The 17,243-nt window shown below is 44.1% G+C and overlaps 1 protein-coding gene across 3 annotated transcripts in view; it reads left to right on the top strand.

Annotated features, from left to right (window-relative positions):
- Positions 1-644: 644 nt before the first annotated feature.
- The window catches only part of SPPL3 (signal peptide peptidase like 3), a 55,827-nt gene continuing 39,228 nt past the window's right edge, over positions 645-17,243 (top strand). For 2 of the 3 annotated variants that reach the window (XM_063415770.1, XM_063415769.1), the window contains exon 1: positions 645-985. In XM_063415770.1, coding sequence (XP_063271840.1) covers positions 963-985 — 23 coding nt within the window. In that variant the 5' untranslated portion in view covers positions 645-962. Of the gene's footprint in view, positions 986-1,199; positions 1,423-17,243 lie in introns of those variants that run through there. The other variant, XM_063415771.1, reaches the window with a different exon arrangement.

Raw genomic sequence — 17,243 nt, 5'->3', positions numbered from 1 at the left:
TTTACCGGAACGGTGCATTTTCAACCCAGCCCTCGTTCAGAGGAACGCGCCCACGGCGGCAGCGCGAACTCCTGGGCAGTCACGGACTGCGCGGGCAACCAGCGCCGGGGTACCCCGAGCACCGGGGCAGCACCGAGCCGGGGCAGCCGCGCCCGCCCCGCCCGGCACCGCGCCCGACCGGGGGAGCTGCCCCGCTCCCGGCAGGCTGCGGGGAAGGAAACACCGCCTCGGGATTCCCCTCGGGATTCACCTCGGGAGTGGCGGCTCCTCGCAGGAAGCCCCCAAATCCACCCGCAGCTCGCGCTGCTTTTCTGCCGGAGGAACCTCCGTCCGTCCGCCTCTCTCCGGCCCCGGGAGCGGCGCGGCTGCAGCGCGGTGTCCGCAGCGAACCCGCCCGCCCGCGCGGCTGCTCCCGCGCAGCGGCGCGGCCGGGCCCGACAAACAGCTCCGCCCGCCCGCCGCCTCCCCGCGCCCCACAGCGCCTGCGCGCGCCCGGCGGCGGCGGCACGTGAAGCTGTTGTGGGCACGTGACCCCGCGCGCCGCTCTGGCCCCGCCCCTTGGCGCGGCTCCGCCCCCGCCGTGCGCGAGCGCGGGCACGCGGCGCGGCCTGGCCCGGCCGCCCGGTGCCACCGCCTCCCGCCCCCGCCCCGCCCCGCGCCGCCGTCGCCGCCGCCGCCGCCGCCCCGCCGGCCATGAGGCCCCGCCGGCGCCCTAGCGCGGCCCCGCGTCGCGGCTGCTGAGCCTCCGCCCGCCCCGCCGGCACCATCGCCCTTCCCGCCCGCGCGGGGACCCCCCCTCGGCTCCCCTCCTTCCTCACAGCCGCCGCCATGTTGGGCCGGGAGCCGCAGCGGGGCCGCCACTGAGCCCCGGAGCCTGCGAGGAGGAGGCGGAGGAGGAGGCGGAGGAGGAGCCCGGGCCCGGCCGCCCCGCAGAGCCCAGCGCCGGCCGCCCAGCCGCAGCCATGGCGGAGCAGACCTACTCCTGGTGAGCCGCGGGGCCGAGGCCGCGGCGGGGTCGGACCCGGCCGGGCCGAGCCGAGCGCGGCCCCACGCGGGGACGATGTCCCGGGCGGGGGGGACCGGCGGTGGGGGCTGCGGCGGGGCCGGGGCACCGAGGAGCTGCTGGCGGAGGGGCTGCGGGCTGAGGGTTCAGCGCGCAGAGGAGGAGGGATTAGGGGGAAGGGAGGAGGGACGGGGCGGCCGGGCTGTGCGGATCCCCCCGCCGGCAGCCGGGCAGCAGGAGAGGATCGCCGGCAGCCTTGGCGTGGCTGTCAGCCCCTGTCCCGGCGGGCTCCGTGTGAGCCGATCTCCGCACGGCCGGCGCTGCCATCCGCCGGGCCTGGAGAGGCACGGGAGCTCGTTCACGGCTGTGAGGCTGCAGGTCACCTCTGCTTAAAGGGAGATTTATGCCAGCGCAGGCTGGTAAGTCGGTGGCATGTGTGTGTGTTTTCACCTAGCGACAATAGGCTTGGTCTGTGTACAGGAAATAGAACGACGAGGAAGAGACCAGTTCCCGTGGAAAGACATGAAGTATAGCAAATGAGAGGGCATTTTTTTTTCTGTGTCCTGACACTGTCTCGGGCCTAGTTGGCAGTGAATCAAAGAGAGAAGGTGCAGTTTCTTCCTATAAATCTGGGGGGTTTGTACTATTGTGGATCACAGCCAAAATAGCTCAAATAATTTAGCTGCACATCATCTCTATTGACCTGACCACTGCAACAATTTATTGTGGTAATCTCACTGCATTTTACATCCAATGATGTCATCCAGAGTTGTTTCTTAGATTTTTTTGAAAAAAGTTACTTGTTTTGAAATAAGTCCCTTATTTAAAAAGGAGTTAAATCTTAGTTTTTGACCTTGTATGTGCTGAATGTGGAGAAGGGATTGAATATGCAACAAACATCCCTATTCTGAATGGTCCCATTACTTTCCAGAACTTGGAACCCAGTGGGGATTTCTGTTCTGCCACATGTTGAGACTTTGGCCAGCCCCTTCTTCCCTCTCCTGTCTCTTCTCTTTCAAGAACCAGTATTTGTATCAGTCTTCTTCTTTTTAGATTTTCTTATTTTGTTTCACCAGCTCATTTCAGGCAGTGGTTTGGTCTGCTTTAAAACAGCAGAGAAAAGACAACTCTGTTGACTTAAAAGATTGTTTATTTATTGACACAGTAAATGAATATTGGTACAGATTTAGGCAGTTTAATGTAGTTCAGTTAAATGTGTCTTAGTGTGTTTTAATTGCAGAATGAAATTATAAATTCATAAACTCTGGGATTTGTCACCTACTGGAAAGAAGTAAATGAAACAAAATGTCAGTTATATGTTATTTTGATCTTAACTCATTTGCTTTTTTGAATGAGTGTTTTTGCCATGGTAATAGTCTAAAGGGAGGCTTTTTTACCGAGGCTAGGAGAAGGATTAGCTCTTCTGTAGGCTGCATATTTGAGGGGAATGAAATTGTGATTTAAGGTGTTCACTGTGTGCTGGATGGATCTGAAGAGTGGAAGTTCTTTCTTACAGTACTGAGGTTGTAGCAGAATGAGGACACGATGCTTATGTCTTAAAACGCTATAATTTTATGTCTGTATTCTCTGTGGTGTCCTCATGGATCTGAGGTTGCTGTCACTTTGCATTTTCACCTGTAATCGGCCATGCCTGGGAGCTGTGGGAGCAGTGGACAGAGCAAAAATCCAATTTCAGTCATGCTCTCTTCTTCTCTGTGGATATTTCATTACCCGTCTAACAACAGTCTTGCCCCGGTTTATTTACACTTATGGTAATGCAGCTCAGCATAAAATGGGCCGGTGGTTTAGCACTTTTAGGGAAGATGTGCGTTTTGCCACCTGAGGAGAGTGGTGCTCATGTGCAGCAGAGCCGTGCCCCGGAGCTGCTGCCGGAGCTCGGTTTGGGAGCTGGCCGATCCCGTCCTGTCCATTTGGTCCTTTCTCTGTGTCCCAAAGGCAGCTTTGCAAGGAGAGCTGTGTGCTGTGCTGCAGTGTCCAGCTTATTTCAGATCTGAAAACACAGAATGTGGCATTAACAAAAGTCCTCTCACACCCCTGTCTGCACGGCTGTAAATTGGTTCCTGGTGCAGCAGCACTTCCCTTTTGTCCAGGTGCGTAAGGCTCGGTTACATCTTTTTGTCCCTAACTGTGAGCACGTGCTGTTGAACCACTGTAGCTTCATAAGGTATGATCAAGGCTTACTGTGGGTTTGATCTTTTGAAAAAAAACACCAAAAAACCAACGCCTCAGTTGTGTTAAAAATACTTTGAAAAAAGGTACTTGGCAGCTGTGATTGGTGGACATGAGCACTGGCAAACATGAAAAATAGGGCTTATTTCAGCAACTCATAGTCTTGTTAACGAGGTTGTTTTCAAGAGATGAGAACTAATTCTCATATTGCTGTATTAATTGTTTTGTAAGTATGAATCTGAGATTTTGTGGTAGGTTTATGTATTTCTGTTAATTTCCAAGTGAACTGAATGCAATTATCTTCTTTTATTAAGATACTATAAGAAGGAGAGACTTCTGCTTTTTCCCCATCTCTGTCATAGTTTTAAATACATGAGTTATCTTTGGACGCTGTTTTTGTAAGGTATTTCTTCTGACAACTTCTTTTTTTTCTTCAGTAATGCCCACACCTGTAACCATATGTTTTATTTAACTCTTCTTTAGTGTCTTAAGTCATCTTGCCAAGCCAGTATTTCAGATAGAGGTGTCTTATCCTGAAAGGAGGCTCTGCTGAGAATTTTGCTGGTGGAAAAGTATACTGTCTTCATGGAAAAACTAATTTTAATATGAAATGTGGGATAAGTCCCAGATGGAAGTACTCTTTCAAAGAATATGGACCTTTTAAAAAGAAAGGGTGTTTGAATCAAATGCTTGTCAGTAGTGAGGAGAGAAACTCTTTGTCAAGTTCCTGCAATAATAGAAGGAAAGGAGAGTGGTGTATGATACTGCTGCATGGCAAGGTTGTTCATGATTTTGTAGATTAAATAAGAGCTAAAATTAGTTTTCTGCAAGTGGAATTGAATGGGAGAGGAAAGAGGTTGTTGAATACCCATTTTCCCCTTGCTTCCTGTCCGTGCTCCAGCGAGGAAATGGAACTGGGTAGTGACAAAAGTTTCTGCTACATCAGAGGAGGGAATAAGTATGGGCCGAGCAGTATATATGTGTGTGTGTGTAAGAGATTAGTAAATACCAAAAAAATTATCTTCAGGCACCCAGCTCTTGGAACTGTGACAGCAGATGGGTATGGAAGCAGCAGGACCTAGATCATTACTTTGTGAGATACTTGGTCTGTCCTTAGTTTCTAGCATTTTGTGGTGAATTTTTTGTGCTGCAGCCTATTGAGAAGGCCCAGCACCATTCCTATCTTGTTTATCTTCAGTTAGTAGGTGTTCAGTGTTTTTCAAGGCCTGATGTAACACCCCCTCCCTTTTTACTGCTGGCCAGTCTGGCAATAGAGATTGCTTTGTTCTTTTTTTGCCCTTTGAATGCACAAAAGATTTTCACAGCTTCCTTCATTTGTGAAGAGTGAAGAAGGGAATTCTACACCAAAATCCAATGTATTTTTAATATTTCCTTTCCAAGACTGTTGTATAAGTAATGTGGATTGCCATGCGTGCGTTCCCTCTCAGGGTGGTGGTTGGGAGACAGACTGGGAGAGCAAGCTAAGAACAAAAAAGAAGGCACCGTGTTGAGTCACTAATCTTGAAAACAACTGAACTCCCTCTTAAATGTTATAATCAGTGGGATGATTCTTGTATTAGCCATCAAATGTTTCATGAGTGAAATGGTGATATATTTAGAAGCTTCTCTTCGTAATGCAAAGGGTGTGGAAATTAAATCTAATGATGTGTCAGAGTAATCAAACTACTGGGTTTTGGAATAAGTGTAAGTGCACAGTGCTGTCTTTGCTCCTGGGAGAATTCAAATTGGTTGGTGTTAGAAGTCTTTCTAGATTCAGAGGTCTGAGAATTTGCTTTGATTGCAATTTAGCATTTAACATGCTGCTGCCATGAATTAAAATGCACTTTCTTCCAGAAGACTCAGGTGGTGCTTTCAAGTCTTAGCTGGCTGGATTAAATGTGTATGTGGGAGGGCAGGGAGTAAGAGGAGCTGCAGCTTGTTGACAGAATGTGTCAAGTGCTAGTAAAATAATTTTTTGCATTCAAGATTTTTTACTTGTTTGCTCAGTTTAGGTTGGGAGACCTTAACTGACTAATTAAGGTGTTCTGAGGATGGGAGGCAGTTTAGAACGTAAAACAAGTAATTCACCTGAATTTTTAAAGCGTTGCACTTGATAGGCAATAGATTGCAAAGCACATAGATGAAATTCTGCTCTGCTGCTGTCAAAAATCTGTCATGAAACCCTGGCATGCAAACCAGGAGTTTGGCCCTTAATCCTACATTTTTCAGGAACTGAAATTACCGGCCACATTCCATTTTAAGGATTGTTGGGAGCCTCCTGAGAACAAGGATATCATTGTATGAATGTGCGTGAGTATCTGGCATGAGAAAAGTGAGTTCAACCTCAGTAAATTTGAGAATATCAGGTTTAGAGTTCATATGTTTGTCTTTCAGGACCAGTCTCACTTCACTTGTTTGTTACTCTCTCTGGAGCTTTGCTATCTCAGGCTGTGTATCATGTAGACAGGGCACTGTCTACAGACAGCTCTGGGCTGAAAGACAAATAAAGCACAGAGCACAGCATTAGTAGAAGTTCACAGTTACTCAAATGTGTGTGTGTGTAGTGACTGATTAGCACAAGGAAAAAAATCCTCCCGTCAGTGATTGCTAATTGTTAGGCTGTATTTACTAATATAGTAATGATTCTTTAAGAAAAAAATTTAAAGTGAAGAACATAAATCAATATTCTCTTGGTGCTGGTGTGCAGTGCCTCTTTTAGTTAAGATTTCTGTCACCTATTTTAATTAAGATTTCTGTCCGTGCTGTATTTAACCTTTTCAGGCTACCATGGTAATAAATGTTAATGGTTCCTTTAGTTTTACCCAATGAGTGGAGATCTTGGCTAGGATGCAGGAGATCAGTTCCATCCCCCAGGGTTTCTGGCCTTGCATCTCTCACCTTCTAGGGGAGTGTTCTCATCACCAAACTATGTGTTATTCAGAGGCTGAGCTTTGTGTGTCCACTTCAATCTGTTTCACTCCTATAGGATACTGTAAATATTTGCTGGGCTGGAGGCAGGCATGCCTGGGATTGGCAGGGACCTGGATTCTACTTCCTGCCTGGATAAAAACCTGCTTTGGAAGACTGAAGGGTCTGTAGTCTGTGGGGGTAGTTCAGGCTGCTTTTCTAGGGAGGAAAGGTTGAATTTCCATGAACAGAGGATGACCTGAATGTGATTTCCTGTGTCACAGGTGAATGCTTAGGTGTGTGGATCCACCAACATCAATACTTGTTCTCATGGTTTGTGTGAGGTTTGATGGACCTGAGAGCATCTCCTTCTGCTGAAGCATAGGATCCAATAAATTGCTTATTTTGTGCACTTTGGGATTTTGGTATGAGTTAAACAGACTGATGCTCTTGGAATTTGAGGAATTTTTTGGGAAACACCAGACAAATTAATTGAGGATATTGAGTTCTTTTGAGATAAGTTGTGTTTTGGTGAATACCACAGTTTTTAATACTAGATTCAGTTGCTGAAAACTCAGTCATTTGTCACTGAAACACAATGCCAAAAATAGGTGCTTAGGAAAACTTCCTACAAAAAGTACTTTGAAGAATGTGTCATGCTTTTTAAAATGCAGTGATTTTTATTTCCTGAAATTTGGAAGAAGTGCAAAGCAGACTCTGGTCTTTTCCAGTATCTCAGCTATTTTATTTCATTATTTTGATAATGTGATGTGTCAACGTCTGTGGCATAGGTGCCATTGTCTTTATTGCCTTTGACATTTATGATGACTGTAAGCATTGTAATACACTCTAAAAGCAAATAATTGGCACAAGTTGTTGAGTCAAAACAATCGAATTTGATTCTGGAGACATAGGAGGAAAGCTGCCACAAAGAACCAAGGTTGAAATTTGTAGAAGGAAGCTGTGCACGTTTCCTTTCTGGTGCTGCCTTGCTTTAGTGTCTGCACGGCTGGACAGGGTCCAGGCAGACCGACTCGAGAGGTGATGATTTAATAAGATTAATGGAGCATATGTGTCGCTGCAACACTTGCAGATCCCCTTTCTCTTTAATTCTTCCAAGGATGCTTATGTTGATGATCTCTTCTTGTAAATCTTCCGCTGTCTGTGCCTGAAATGCTCTGATCTGCCAGCCCAGCGTTCTCCCCTCGTGCTTCCCGAGAGCAGCTCAGCTCTCACGATACATTAAGTGTCTCTCTGTCCACTAGAACCACCATGATGACATTATCCCAGAGCTCATTAATTGTGTAGCTGTGTTGCTGTCATCTTCATTATTAGCTTCTGTTGAGTATTTCTTTTTAGGGCCAGACCTGTGCCTGAGGTCTCAGATTCCCTTGGATAGCCTCCGTGTCTGTGTGTCACTTTAAGTGGTATGGTATAGACAGGGCTGTCAGAAAGTCACAATGTTCTGCTGGCTTTTTGGAGGGATACTTTGTAACTGATAACTAACCAAGTAAACACTGTTAATATAGCAACAGGGATTCAAAAGAATAAATGTATGAAATAAGGCTGAAGGGACTTTTTTTTCCAGGATATCAGAAAGCAGGTTCTTTCAAACCATCACAGCCAGTGTCATAAAGTAGGGGAGAAAGCACTGAAGATAATTCTGTACTGTACGGTGTTATGTTTAAGATTCCTCCTTTATTACTGAGGTTGGCAATGTAGAAGTTGGAGGGATAAAATCATATCTCAGAGTTTGTATATTGGTAGTGTTTTCCCTGACCAGTGGAATCTGAAGGGAAAATTACACCGTTTGACTCTCATTTTTTTCCTACTGTGACTCCAGGTTTGGATGTTCTTCCTATGCTTCCTGTAGCTAGTTCATGGACTTTTGACCCAAAAAGTTATTTTCCCATGCAGGTGGGTATGTAGCTAAAGACTGTGAAAGGATTCTCTTCCATTTCTGTGCCATAACCTTGTTCCTGCAGGCGCCTCCACAGCGAAGGTTGTGTGGGGAAGCAGGAGCAGACCCAGAGGCTTCCAGCCTCTGTTCATACACAGTCTTTAACTTTAGCCATGAGTTTGCAAGCTTACCTTACCTATTCAAGAAATAGGTTCAAATCTAGATTATTCTTCAGTTTATCTGAAAGGAAGAAATAGCTCTGTGCAGCGTTAACTCCTGACTGTTAAAGCTAAGCATCCTTCAGTCCTCTTAGTTGTGCTCAGTGCTTCTCTGCCTCCTGATTTTGGAAGTCCAAATTTCCTTCTTCCTTGCTATGGACTCTGCTGTTTTTTGGACAGAAGTATCTTTAAAAGGTCCTTTTGTTCATCTGATAAGTAGTGAGCATGTAACTTCCAGTAAATTTGCAATGATACATAATTATAAGTATATTTCAAAGTATATCAGAAGTTTAGAGATCAGCAGAAATGTTAAGCATTGATAGTGTTTCACTGAATCACAGAAGTCTGGGAGCTCTGCTTACACCATTTTCTCATGACACTGGTACTGCAAATAGGAGCTTTGTGTTAGAATAGCACAAACTTGCACATGTGGATTCATGGTGCAGTGTGCTTTGAGGTGGTACAAAAAAAACCAAGTGGTCTCCGCAGGTCAATTTGGTGCACGTTTCTCTGCAGCACAGACAGTTTTGCAGAAGGGTTCTTTACATGGGATAAGATAGTAGCAAGTGTATATCCTCAGGATTTATTTTGATTTCAGTCATCACTGGAATAATAAGCCCAGCTTATTATTCCAGTAATCAGCCAGTCTCAACTGACTCCAGTTGAGATAGCACATCTTGGACAAGGACCAGCATTACAGAGTGTTTGAGCTCTGCGGTAGCGCAATTAGGAGGACAGACGTGAGCACAGCAGCTGAATTATGGCTCCACTCAGTCTTAGTTCTGGTGTCTGTGGCTCCTGGCCATCTGACATCCCTTCTCTGGTCATATAGATAGCACAGGCTTAAAACTTGATTTGAATTTATCTGGAAACTTTAGTAGTGGGTAGAAATTCAGCAGTGAATTCTGAGTAATTATTGTAGGTAGTATCAGCCAGCTGTTGGTACAGATCCATTGGATGTGTAAGACCAAACCTCAAGGGTGAGTTATTATACAAAGAAATGTTTTTACTTGTGTCACTTTCAGGTTACAGCTGTGATTTATCTCACCATCATCTCTGTCAGACCCATTTGGCGAGATAAAATAGGTGTAGTGTGACTTAGACTTATTTAGTCAAAGGGAAGTCCCTTCTCCAGGTCACTGTTAGCTAAAGGTGAGGTAGGTGAAATAGCAGGAGGCGAAGGAGCAAACAGAGCTGGCTTATTTGGATTTCTGTAGCCTGTGTTGCAGACTGCTGAGGTGAGGTGTGTCTGTCTTGCTTTCTAGGTTTGGTGGCGTAAGGTCATTGTGGTCATTTTTAGAAGTTCAGATTGATGGGCTGTGTGCTGGAGGAAAGATTATCTGCTCCCTGAACTCTCCTTGAAGTGGCTGATCCTGTACCTTCCCTTGGATAGCTGCTCTGAGAAGTTACCACAAAGGGCTAAAAGCTCTCATGGGGAATATTATGATCTCTGCAGGGTTTTGAAGATGACGAGTAGAATCTAATTAAGCTTTATGTTGAAAATAGTTTCAAGAGTGCTTTTTTTCCTCAAGAAAAAAAAAACTTTAAAGCGAAATAGTGAAGAGCTGAACTTTTTTTCCTTTAATTTTCTGCTAAGATGACTACTTCTAAAGCAGATGCAGCTGTAAGCAGTTACAGATGGTGCAGAACAGAAAGAACCTCTTTATCATATTTAAGTGCCTGAGAAGAACCCCAATGTTAGTATTCCAGCTAGTTATCTTTCTCTTTAGTTTTTATATTTTTGCAGATAAAAAAAGCACACTACCTTAAAGCTGAATCAAAAGATGTGAAGAGTCTGCCACAAACCAAAAATATTTCTCTGCAGGGGGCTTTACTGGAAAAAGTTTCATAAGATTTCCAAAGCACTCTCTTTAAAGAATGTTCCTACTTTTTTTTTTTTGGTCCCAAGAAAAGCTTCTTTGCTGTTTGGGGAAGAGTGTGTTGAAAACAGTCTCTGTCTGTTCTGCTACCTGTTTTTCACACCTGGAACTGGCTCAGCTGCCCTAACCCTGGCACTGGGGTGTGTGAATGTTCTGTGCTTCTGTGTGCAGGTTGTGAGGCAGCAGTCGAGCTCAGGACAGCTCAAGATCCTTTTATTTTTGAGTTTACTTCTCAGTAGGAGATGGCAAAAGCAGGGTGCCCATTTTGATGGTCAGTATTTTGTATTTTCATGCCAGCTGAATCCCCTGGTGACTCGGTGCCGTTGTGAATAGCCATGTTCATTTCAGAGTCTCACCAGCCATCATCTGACAACATGAATTTGTCTTAATACAGGGCCAGCATGATGAAAGCTGCTTAAATCTGGCTAGACAGACTGGCTACTCTATAGCTTTGACTGACACAGGAGTGTACTTTCACCACTGTCGCTGAAGAGTCCTAGTTGGGTGCTGATGGTATTAACTCATTCTTTTATGGAATGTTGATAAAATAATATTTCATTCTACCCAGGCACATGGTGATAAAGTGTGTAATCCTGTGCTGTGTGGGTAAAGCAACTCATCAGTGGCACTCAGCTGCTCTTTCTGACAAGGTCATATTGGTCAATTTGACTTTGGTTCTGGCTTGTTCATTGTAAGGCGTGATTGCTAAATGCTTTGATTAAACTGTTAGTTGTTAGTTTTACTTTTTTATCTGACTTCTGAACACATTGCTAAAAAGAGTTTGGATTTCTAAGCACGTAATCGATAAATACCAGTTTAAATGTCAGAGGTGTGGTTTTGGTTTGGCTTTTTAAGTCAACAGTAGAGTCAATATAGGTGAGAAAACATCCTGTTTTCTGATTTCTGTGATAAAAACAACCAACCTCTTTCATACTAGAGAGCCCCCTATGTCTTGATAACTTAAAAAAGATTATTAGTATCATGGTATTCTGCATGTTTGTAACTTAAGTACAAGAATTGGTGTGGAAATGAAGCCTCCAAATAAGACTCTTCTTTTTAGTATTGAGATGGGAGGATGTGTTTTGTCTAGGAAGCAATGTAGTGTTCAGATCAATATCCTCCATACCTAAGGTGACTCTGTAGTGTCTTTGTACACCAAGTCTTGGGTGAGTGTTCTTCCATCAGTCAGGCCAGCTGCATTTTTGAGCCTGTGTAATCTACAAAGTGATGATTCCCCATTTACAGAAGATGCAGACCCTGGGGTCTTTGCTGTGGAATCTTCCTGGGACCTGTTCTAGCCCAGTAGTGCCAGCACATATGTATATGTTAACCTTTTGTCACATTCATTGCCAAAACCACCTCTGTGTCACAGATAAACCAGCTGTATGCTTCTAGTACAAGTATTCTTGCTCTTTCTTGCTCTGAACCACTGTTTTTCTTCAGTTGTTGCATTTGCTTTATGAGGAAGCAGTGACTTAGGAAGGAGATGGGATTTGCAGCACATTCTGTTGTCAGGGTTCTGCTCTACATGACCAACTCTGTCACTTGCAAAAGAAACGTTATGAATGTGAGTAAATCTTCTATTAGTCCTTCACTACAGTGAGTATCATACTCCTGATAGTTAGAACAAGGTTAGATGGGAAGAATTTCTCTGCTGCTGGTATGTCAAGAGTGACCAAGTCCAGCTCTCGGCACAGACTCTGTACTGCTCTGGGGCAGGTTGGTCTCCTGGAGAGCAGCTTTTATTAGAGCCCTGGGATGCCTGTGCAAGATGAGGAGCAGAGCTAGAGTGAGAGCCTGGGGATCAAGGATGGAGCTGGTAAAGAAGTTAAGCAGGAATTTGCACAGACTGTCTTTAGGTAGTATTGTGAGAGCAAGTTAGGCCACTCAAGTATCATCTGTGTGTCTTGAGTGAAACTGTACACAACAGAGAGGATCAACTTAATATCTGGTTTTGGTTTCTGGGTGAGCAGAAGTAATCAAGTATGGCATCAAGTAGTGGTGTTCCTCTGTGTGCTTGTTAGGAAACCTGCTGTACTTTCTGTGTGTGTTCTTTGTGTTGCTTCAAATGGAGATACATACTTTGATCTGAATTTTTTTGGTTTAGTCTGTTACCCGCCTCTCTGCACCCATAAGAAGTCAGATTACCGATTTTGTAAGATTTGTTGTGATAAATATTGAAGTAGTCCTTTTGCACAGTGTGTTGTTCCCTGTCCAGGCGAAGCTGCCGTAACTATGACATGTTTGTCTTGCACAGCGTTACAGCAAGATTTCCAAGGTGAAGAGGTTCACGAGGTGCTCAGAGGTGTCACAGCCTGTCCTGTCTCTGTGCTGGGTTGCTGGTGCTGCTCAGCGGGGCGGTGGCAGCTCGTGGTGCAGGGACGGAGCAGCGGGCTCAGTTCACACCTTGGCAGGTGTCAGACGGGCTGAGCTGGGCTGTGCAAGCCTGTGCTGGTCTGGCCGGGCTGAGGGGCCCTCTGAGCACAGCACTGCTGCCAGGCTCTTGGAGAGCAGTGCAGGCCAGCAAGACTTGCCCTGTGTATCCTGAGAGTCCTCCCTTTCTGCCACATAATAATCTGTTTTCTTTTGTCCTTTTTTGACTGCTTGCTGGCACCATGACAACCATAATATTCTGTGTATGATGGAACCTTGGCAGTAAATATGCCCGGGATGATGTGCCTGCCTCAGCTGCACTTCAGATGAACTTAGCCCTGGATCTGCAGCACATTCTGACTCTTGGGTAATGTGGCTGCTAGAGGACCAAGAGAAGGGTGGAGTTGGGCAATTAGTTGTGTAGAGTTTTTATCTTGAACAACCTTATTCAGAAAAATGCCACTTCTGGGCTTGGATGGCTGTCAGTGGCTGGGATGAGGCTGAATTGCATTAATAGAAGACAGGCTGTATTTTCTTATGTTAAAGACTCAATTATCTGGAACCTGGTTCAAATATCTTACTGCTTACTGTCTTCTGGAAGACACTAATACAGTTCCCTTTCATTAGGGTGAAGTGTGAAAATTTGTTATCCCTTGTTGCTAATAGTAGCCTTTATTTTGCTGTTTGTAGTTCATCTATTGGAAGTTTTTTGTAATGGAGTTTTTCAGTGCTGTTAGGAAGCTGGCTGCTGAATGTCCCATGTCTTGGTACTGCATAGGAAATGGATAGCTTTGGAGGAGCAGGATTCTAGAACTCCAGGACAATCTATTTATAGTGTCTATATGACTGATTTGGAAAGGCTGCAGTGCTATAGTCTTTCCAAATTTGTTGAAGTGAGATCACAGAATCTCCTGACCCCTCTGGACACTGAATAATGCCCTGAATCCGCCAAAGAGATCCAACTTATCCTTAATTTCTGTGACTGTTAATTCTTTTGCTGACAGTTTGTACGGAGAGAGGAAGAAAGGAAATAATTTAAAAATAGTTGTAGGAATGATGTGAATTCATGGATCTTGGCTAGTGTGGCACTTTTATCAGGGGAGTGATGTCCTGTAGTTGTTCTGTGCAAGTACTGCAAAATGAAACAAGAATTTGGACTTTCTTATAGTTGTAGACACCTGAGGACAGTAACTCTGCAAAATGGCCAGCTAATAGAAATTCATAGTGCTCTTGTTTTGGAAACAAGAGTTGCTTTGAGTAGTAGATGTTTTGTAACTAAAAGTGTCTTGGGTATGTATGTTGAGATATTTTTAGTAATCAATGCTGAGTGGCTGTTTTCTTGATGATGGGGAATTTTTAGCATGTTGTAACTAGGCCTTTTTTTTGCTTTTTAAAAACATCTTACTAAAGGATATGCCACCCACCCATTTCTGATGCAAGGCAAGTGGGCTAAGACCAAATGGTGATAAAAATCCCTCACAAATCTAATGCCATTTGCAATTTTCTTCACAGAAGTAATCTTCTTTCAAGTTGCTTTGTAAGATTTAAATGTATCAAAAGTTGCTTTTGATTTTGCAATTAGGGAATTGACCAAACTTTTTTGGGTTCCATTCTTTCCAAGGGGAAAGGTCCCATGCATGTGAAGGTGTGCGGGGTAAGGCTGAGGGAAGGTGGTGTGTTTTGGGTGCTGTGTGGTAGTGGTGTGGTTCTGCATTCCTCTTGAGGTGCTGCTCTGGTTTAGATCAGTGACAGACCCTCCTTGCCCCAAGCCAAACTTTCCCTGCTGAAAGGTAGGAAAGCTCTCTTAAAGCGGGAAATGTGAAGAGAACGGCTACAAACCTCTTCTCTCAACTGCCTTGTTGGATTTAAGATGTGTGTTGTTGTTTTCGTGACACTAAGAGAGAATTGAAGTCCGTGATACCAGCAGAGTTTAGTGACAGGGTAATGAGTTACCTGCTTTGCTTATTAACAGTTGGATTCTGTACCAGGTGTCATTTCCACACTGAGGCACACTCCATACGGTCAGAATGGAAATCAGGAGCTGGTGTGTGTTTCTGTTTGGTGGAATGGCTTCTATACTTCGGGACATTTGCTTGGGCTGGGGACATTTTGTTGTGTTTCTTTCTTTAGCAATTAATATTGTTTAATCACTTGAAAGAAAATAATTGCTACTGAATGGCTTATGCTATGGCATCACAAGTCTGTAATCAACTGCTGTTTCACCACAATTTGCCTGTGACAATTGTCTGAACTTTGTTAGGAACTAACACGGGTGTGCTTGGACTTTTCCAGGCTTAGTTACATTTCTCATAACTCGGCATGAGAAGCATCACAGCATTCATGTACCTGTATTGTGTTTTGTAAAGAAATTTTTCACTTGTGCAATAGTCTGGCTTTGGATGCGGTAGAGATGCTTATATTTTTATTTCTTTTCCTAATAATGTCTCAGGAGGTGCATCTCCAGCCAGTGTCTTGTTTGAACTTTCAGGGAAATTATCATTCTGTGCTTTGAATATCTCCCTATTACCATGGCAAATAATTCATGCTGCTAATTAAGACAGTTAGAATTGCACAGAAAAATGGGCAGGGAAGGAATACAGCTTACTTATACTCACAATTTATCTGTCTTATAAATTTATAGAGCAGTCACTGCCAAGATGGCTCACGGTTTACCAGATACATGACCCTCTGATTCATGGTGTCTGTCCCCTGAAGGGAGGAAGGAAGAGCCAGACCTGTTCTGTCTGGGGCACACGGAGGCACAGGACTGGGGGCAGCACCGTGCCCCAGCCAGGTTTGTGTTCCACAGGAGAGAAACGCATGGAGAGAAACCCTTGTGCTCAGTACTGGGCGTGAAACTGGGAAGGAACTGAGCTCCCTGAAGAGCTGATGACTGGCAGTTTCATGCTGAGCACAGTTTCTTGCACAGGTCTTGCAAACCCAAAGGAGACTCTTTTGTAACTGTGGAATGAAAGGGAAGCCACTGCACAATCTGGCGAGTGAGCAATAAATCCAGCAGACTATTTTGGTGTTGGTTGGAGTTCAGAGAGAAATTAGGAGACCTAATTAAGGTATGTGTTGAAACTAGGGAAGTATCAATGCTGAAGAAAGCTGCTGGCAGTGTCTTTGTTGTCCACATGTAATAGTGGAGACTAAAACAAATAATTCTGTGCTATGTTGTGACTGTGTATTGTAAGCTAGATACTATTTCTGCTTTTTTTTTCTTTTCCTGTTGTTATAGGTAAGATGAATTAAATTCCATCTTGCCTGAAGTTTGGTGGGTAATTTGTATACTTTCTTCTCTCTTCAAAAACAGTTATTACTAAATCTTATTTGATAGAAGAAGATTAAAATCATCAGCCTTACCAATAGCATTGTGGTAGTTCATACCGCACCTTGTCTGGAACTGGGCTGTACTGCCATTGCACACTTACTGCAGAAAATCAAATGCCTAATATTGAAAAATAATGTTTTTCTATTCTTAGTAAAAAATAATGCTTTCCTTTGTAAAGACCTGTGTGATTAGATGTTTATCCTCTGTTCCCAGGAGAGCAGACATTGTGGTTCATCTTTTCTGTTTTGTGAAACAAGATTTCATATAGCTGACTACATCTCTGGAATCTATGTCATTCTCCCCCTAAAATGAACTGAAAGCAAATTGGCTTTCTAAAACATGAAAGAAGCCTAGAGCAAACTCTTCGTCATCACATTCCTGGTCAAATCCAGCATTTGCCTTCCACAGAGTTTCTAATATTTAGTAATGTCTGTGGTTTCCCATGGGGTTGCTTAGGTGAACATAATAAGTGAGAGCTGTTGAAAGAGAAAAGAATGAAGACTTCATCATGAGCTGAATTGAGCAAAAACTCTAGGGGATTGCATGCATGTTTTGCATGTAGTTTTTTAAAAACATACTACTTTTAATCCCAGTGGTTCTTTCCTTTGCAATTAGTTATTAATCAGGGACAGAAAATACCGACTATTATACAAAACTTACATAGATTAATTGAATTCTTACTGAATTATATACCAGAAATACATCAGAAGGTATGGGGTGATTATTCACATCAACCAAATTTCAAACTTCAGCTCTAGGATTGCATAAATACCTGAAGGAGAGAGCATAGGACACTGGTCAGCCCTGGGTGGACGCGTGTCCTTCCTCCTCCACCGGCTGCGCAGGGCGCTGCTCTGGGGAGTGAAGGGCTCCAGGAGCCCCAGGAAGAGGGACTTGAATAACCTGTGTCCATTTGACTGAGCAGCACCAATTTATAGATGGGAACTCCAAAAAAGGGAAACTGTTCCCGTCTCCCTGCTGAGGTGCCAGCAAGTCCTGCTTGCTGACTGAGAACTTAGCTCTGACTTGCAGGAGAGCAACCTCAACGTTTCCTGCAGCATTACTGATAAATGCCAGCCCTTGCCTTAAGAGGTGTGTGGTTCTGTGTGTGTTTAGTATTTTTAGAACTGGTTTGGGGTTGAAAATGTCTTTTCCAAGAGATATATTGTTATATGTAAAAGTAATTTTGGGAGAGATAGAGAAAAATATTTGGACAAACCAGTGTTTAGTCTTGAGTAAAAGTTGACTTTGAAGTAAAGTTTTTTTCATTTTTTCATCTACAAATCATATTTGTCACCTCTTGGTCACATTTTTCTCTCTTTCTCTTATTAAAATGTTGCCCAATTTTTTTCATTTTACATAATTATTTGCCTTTCCTTGCATTTCAAATGCTTTGATTTAGAACTGTCTTAAAATACAGACAAAAAAACAGGCAGGG

The sequence above is a fragment of the Prinia subflava genome, chromosome 19 (genome assembly GCF_021018805.1).
Source record: "Prinia subflava isolate CZ2003 ecotype Zambia chromosome 19, Cam_Psub_1.2, whole genome shotgun sequence".
Lineage (NCBI taxonomy): Eukaryota > Metazoa > Chordata > Aves > Passeriformes > Cisticolidae > Prinia > Prinia subflava.
This window is presented reverse-complemented; position numbering and strand designations above follow the sequence as displayed.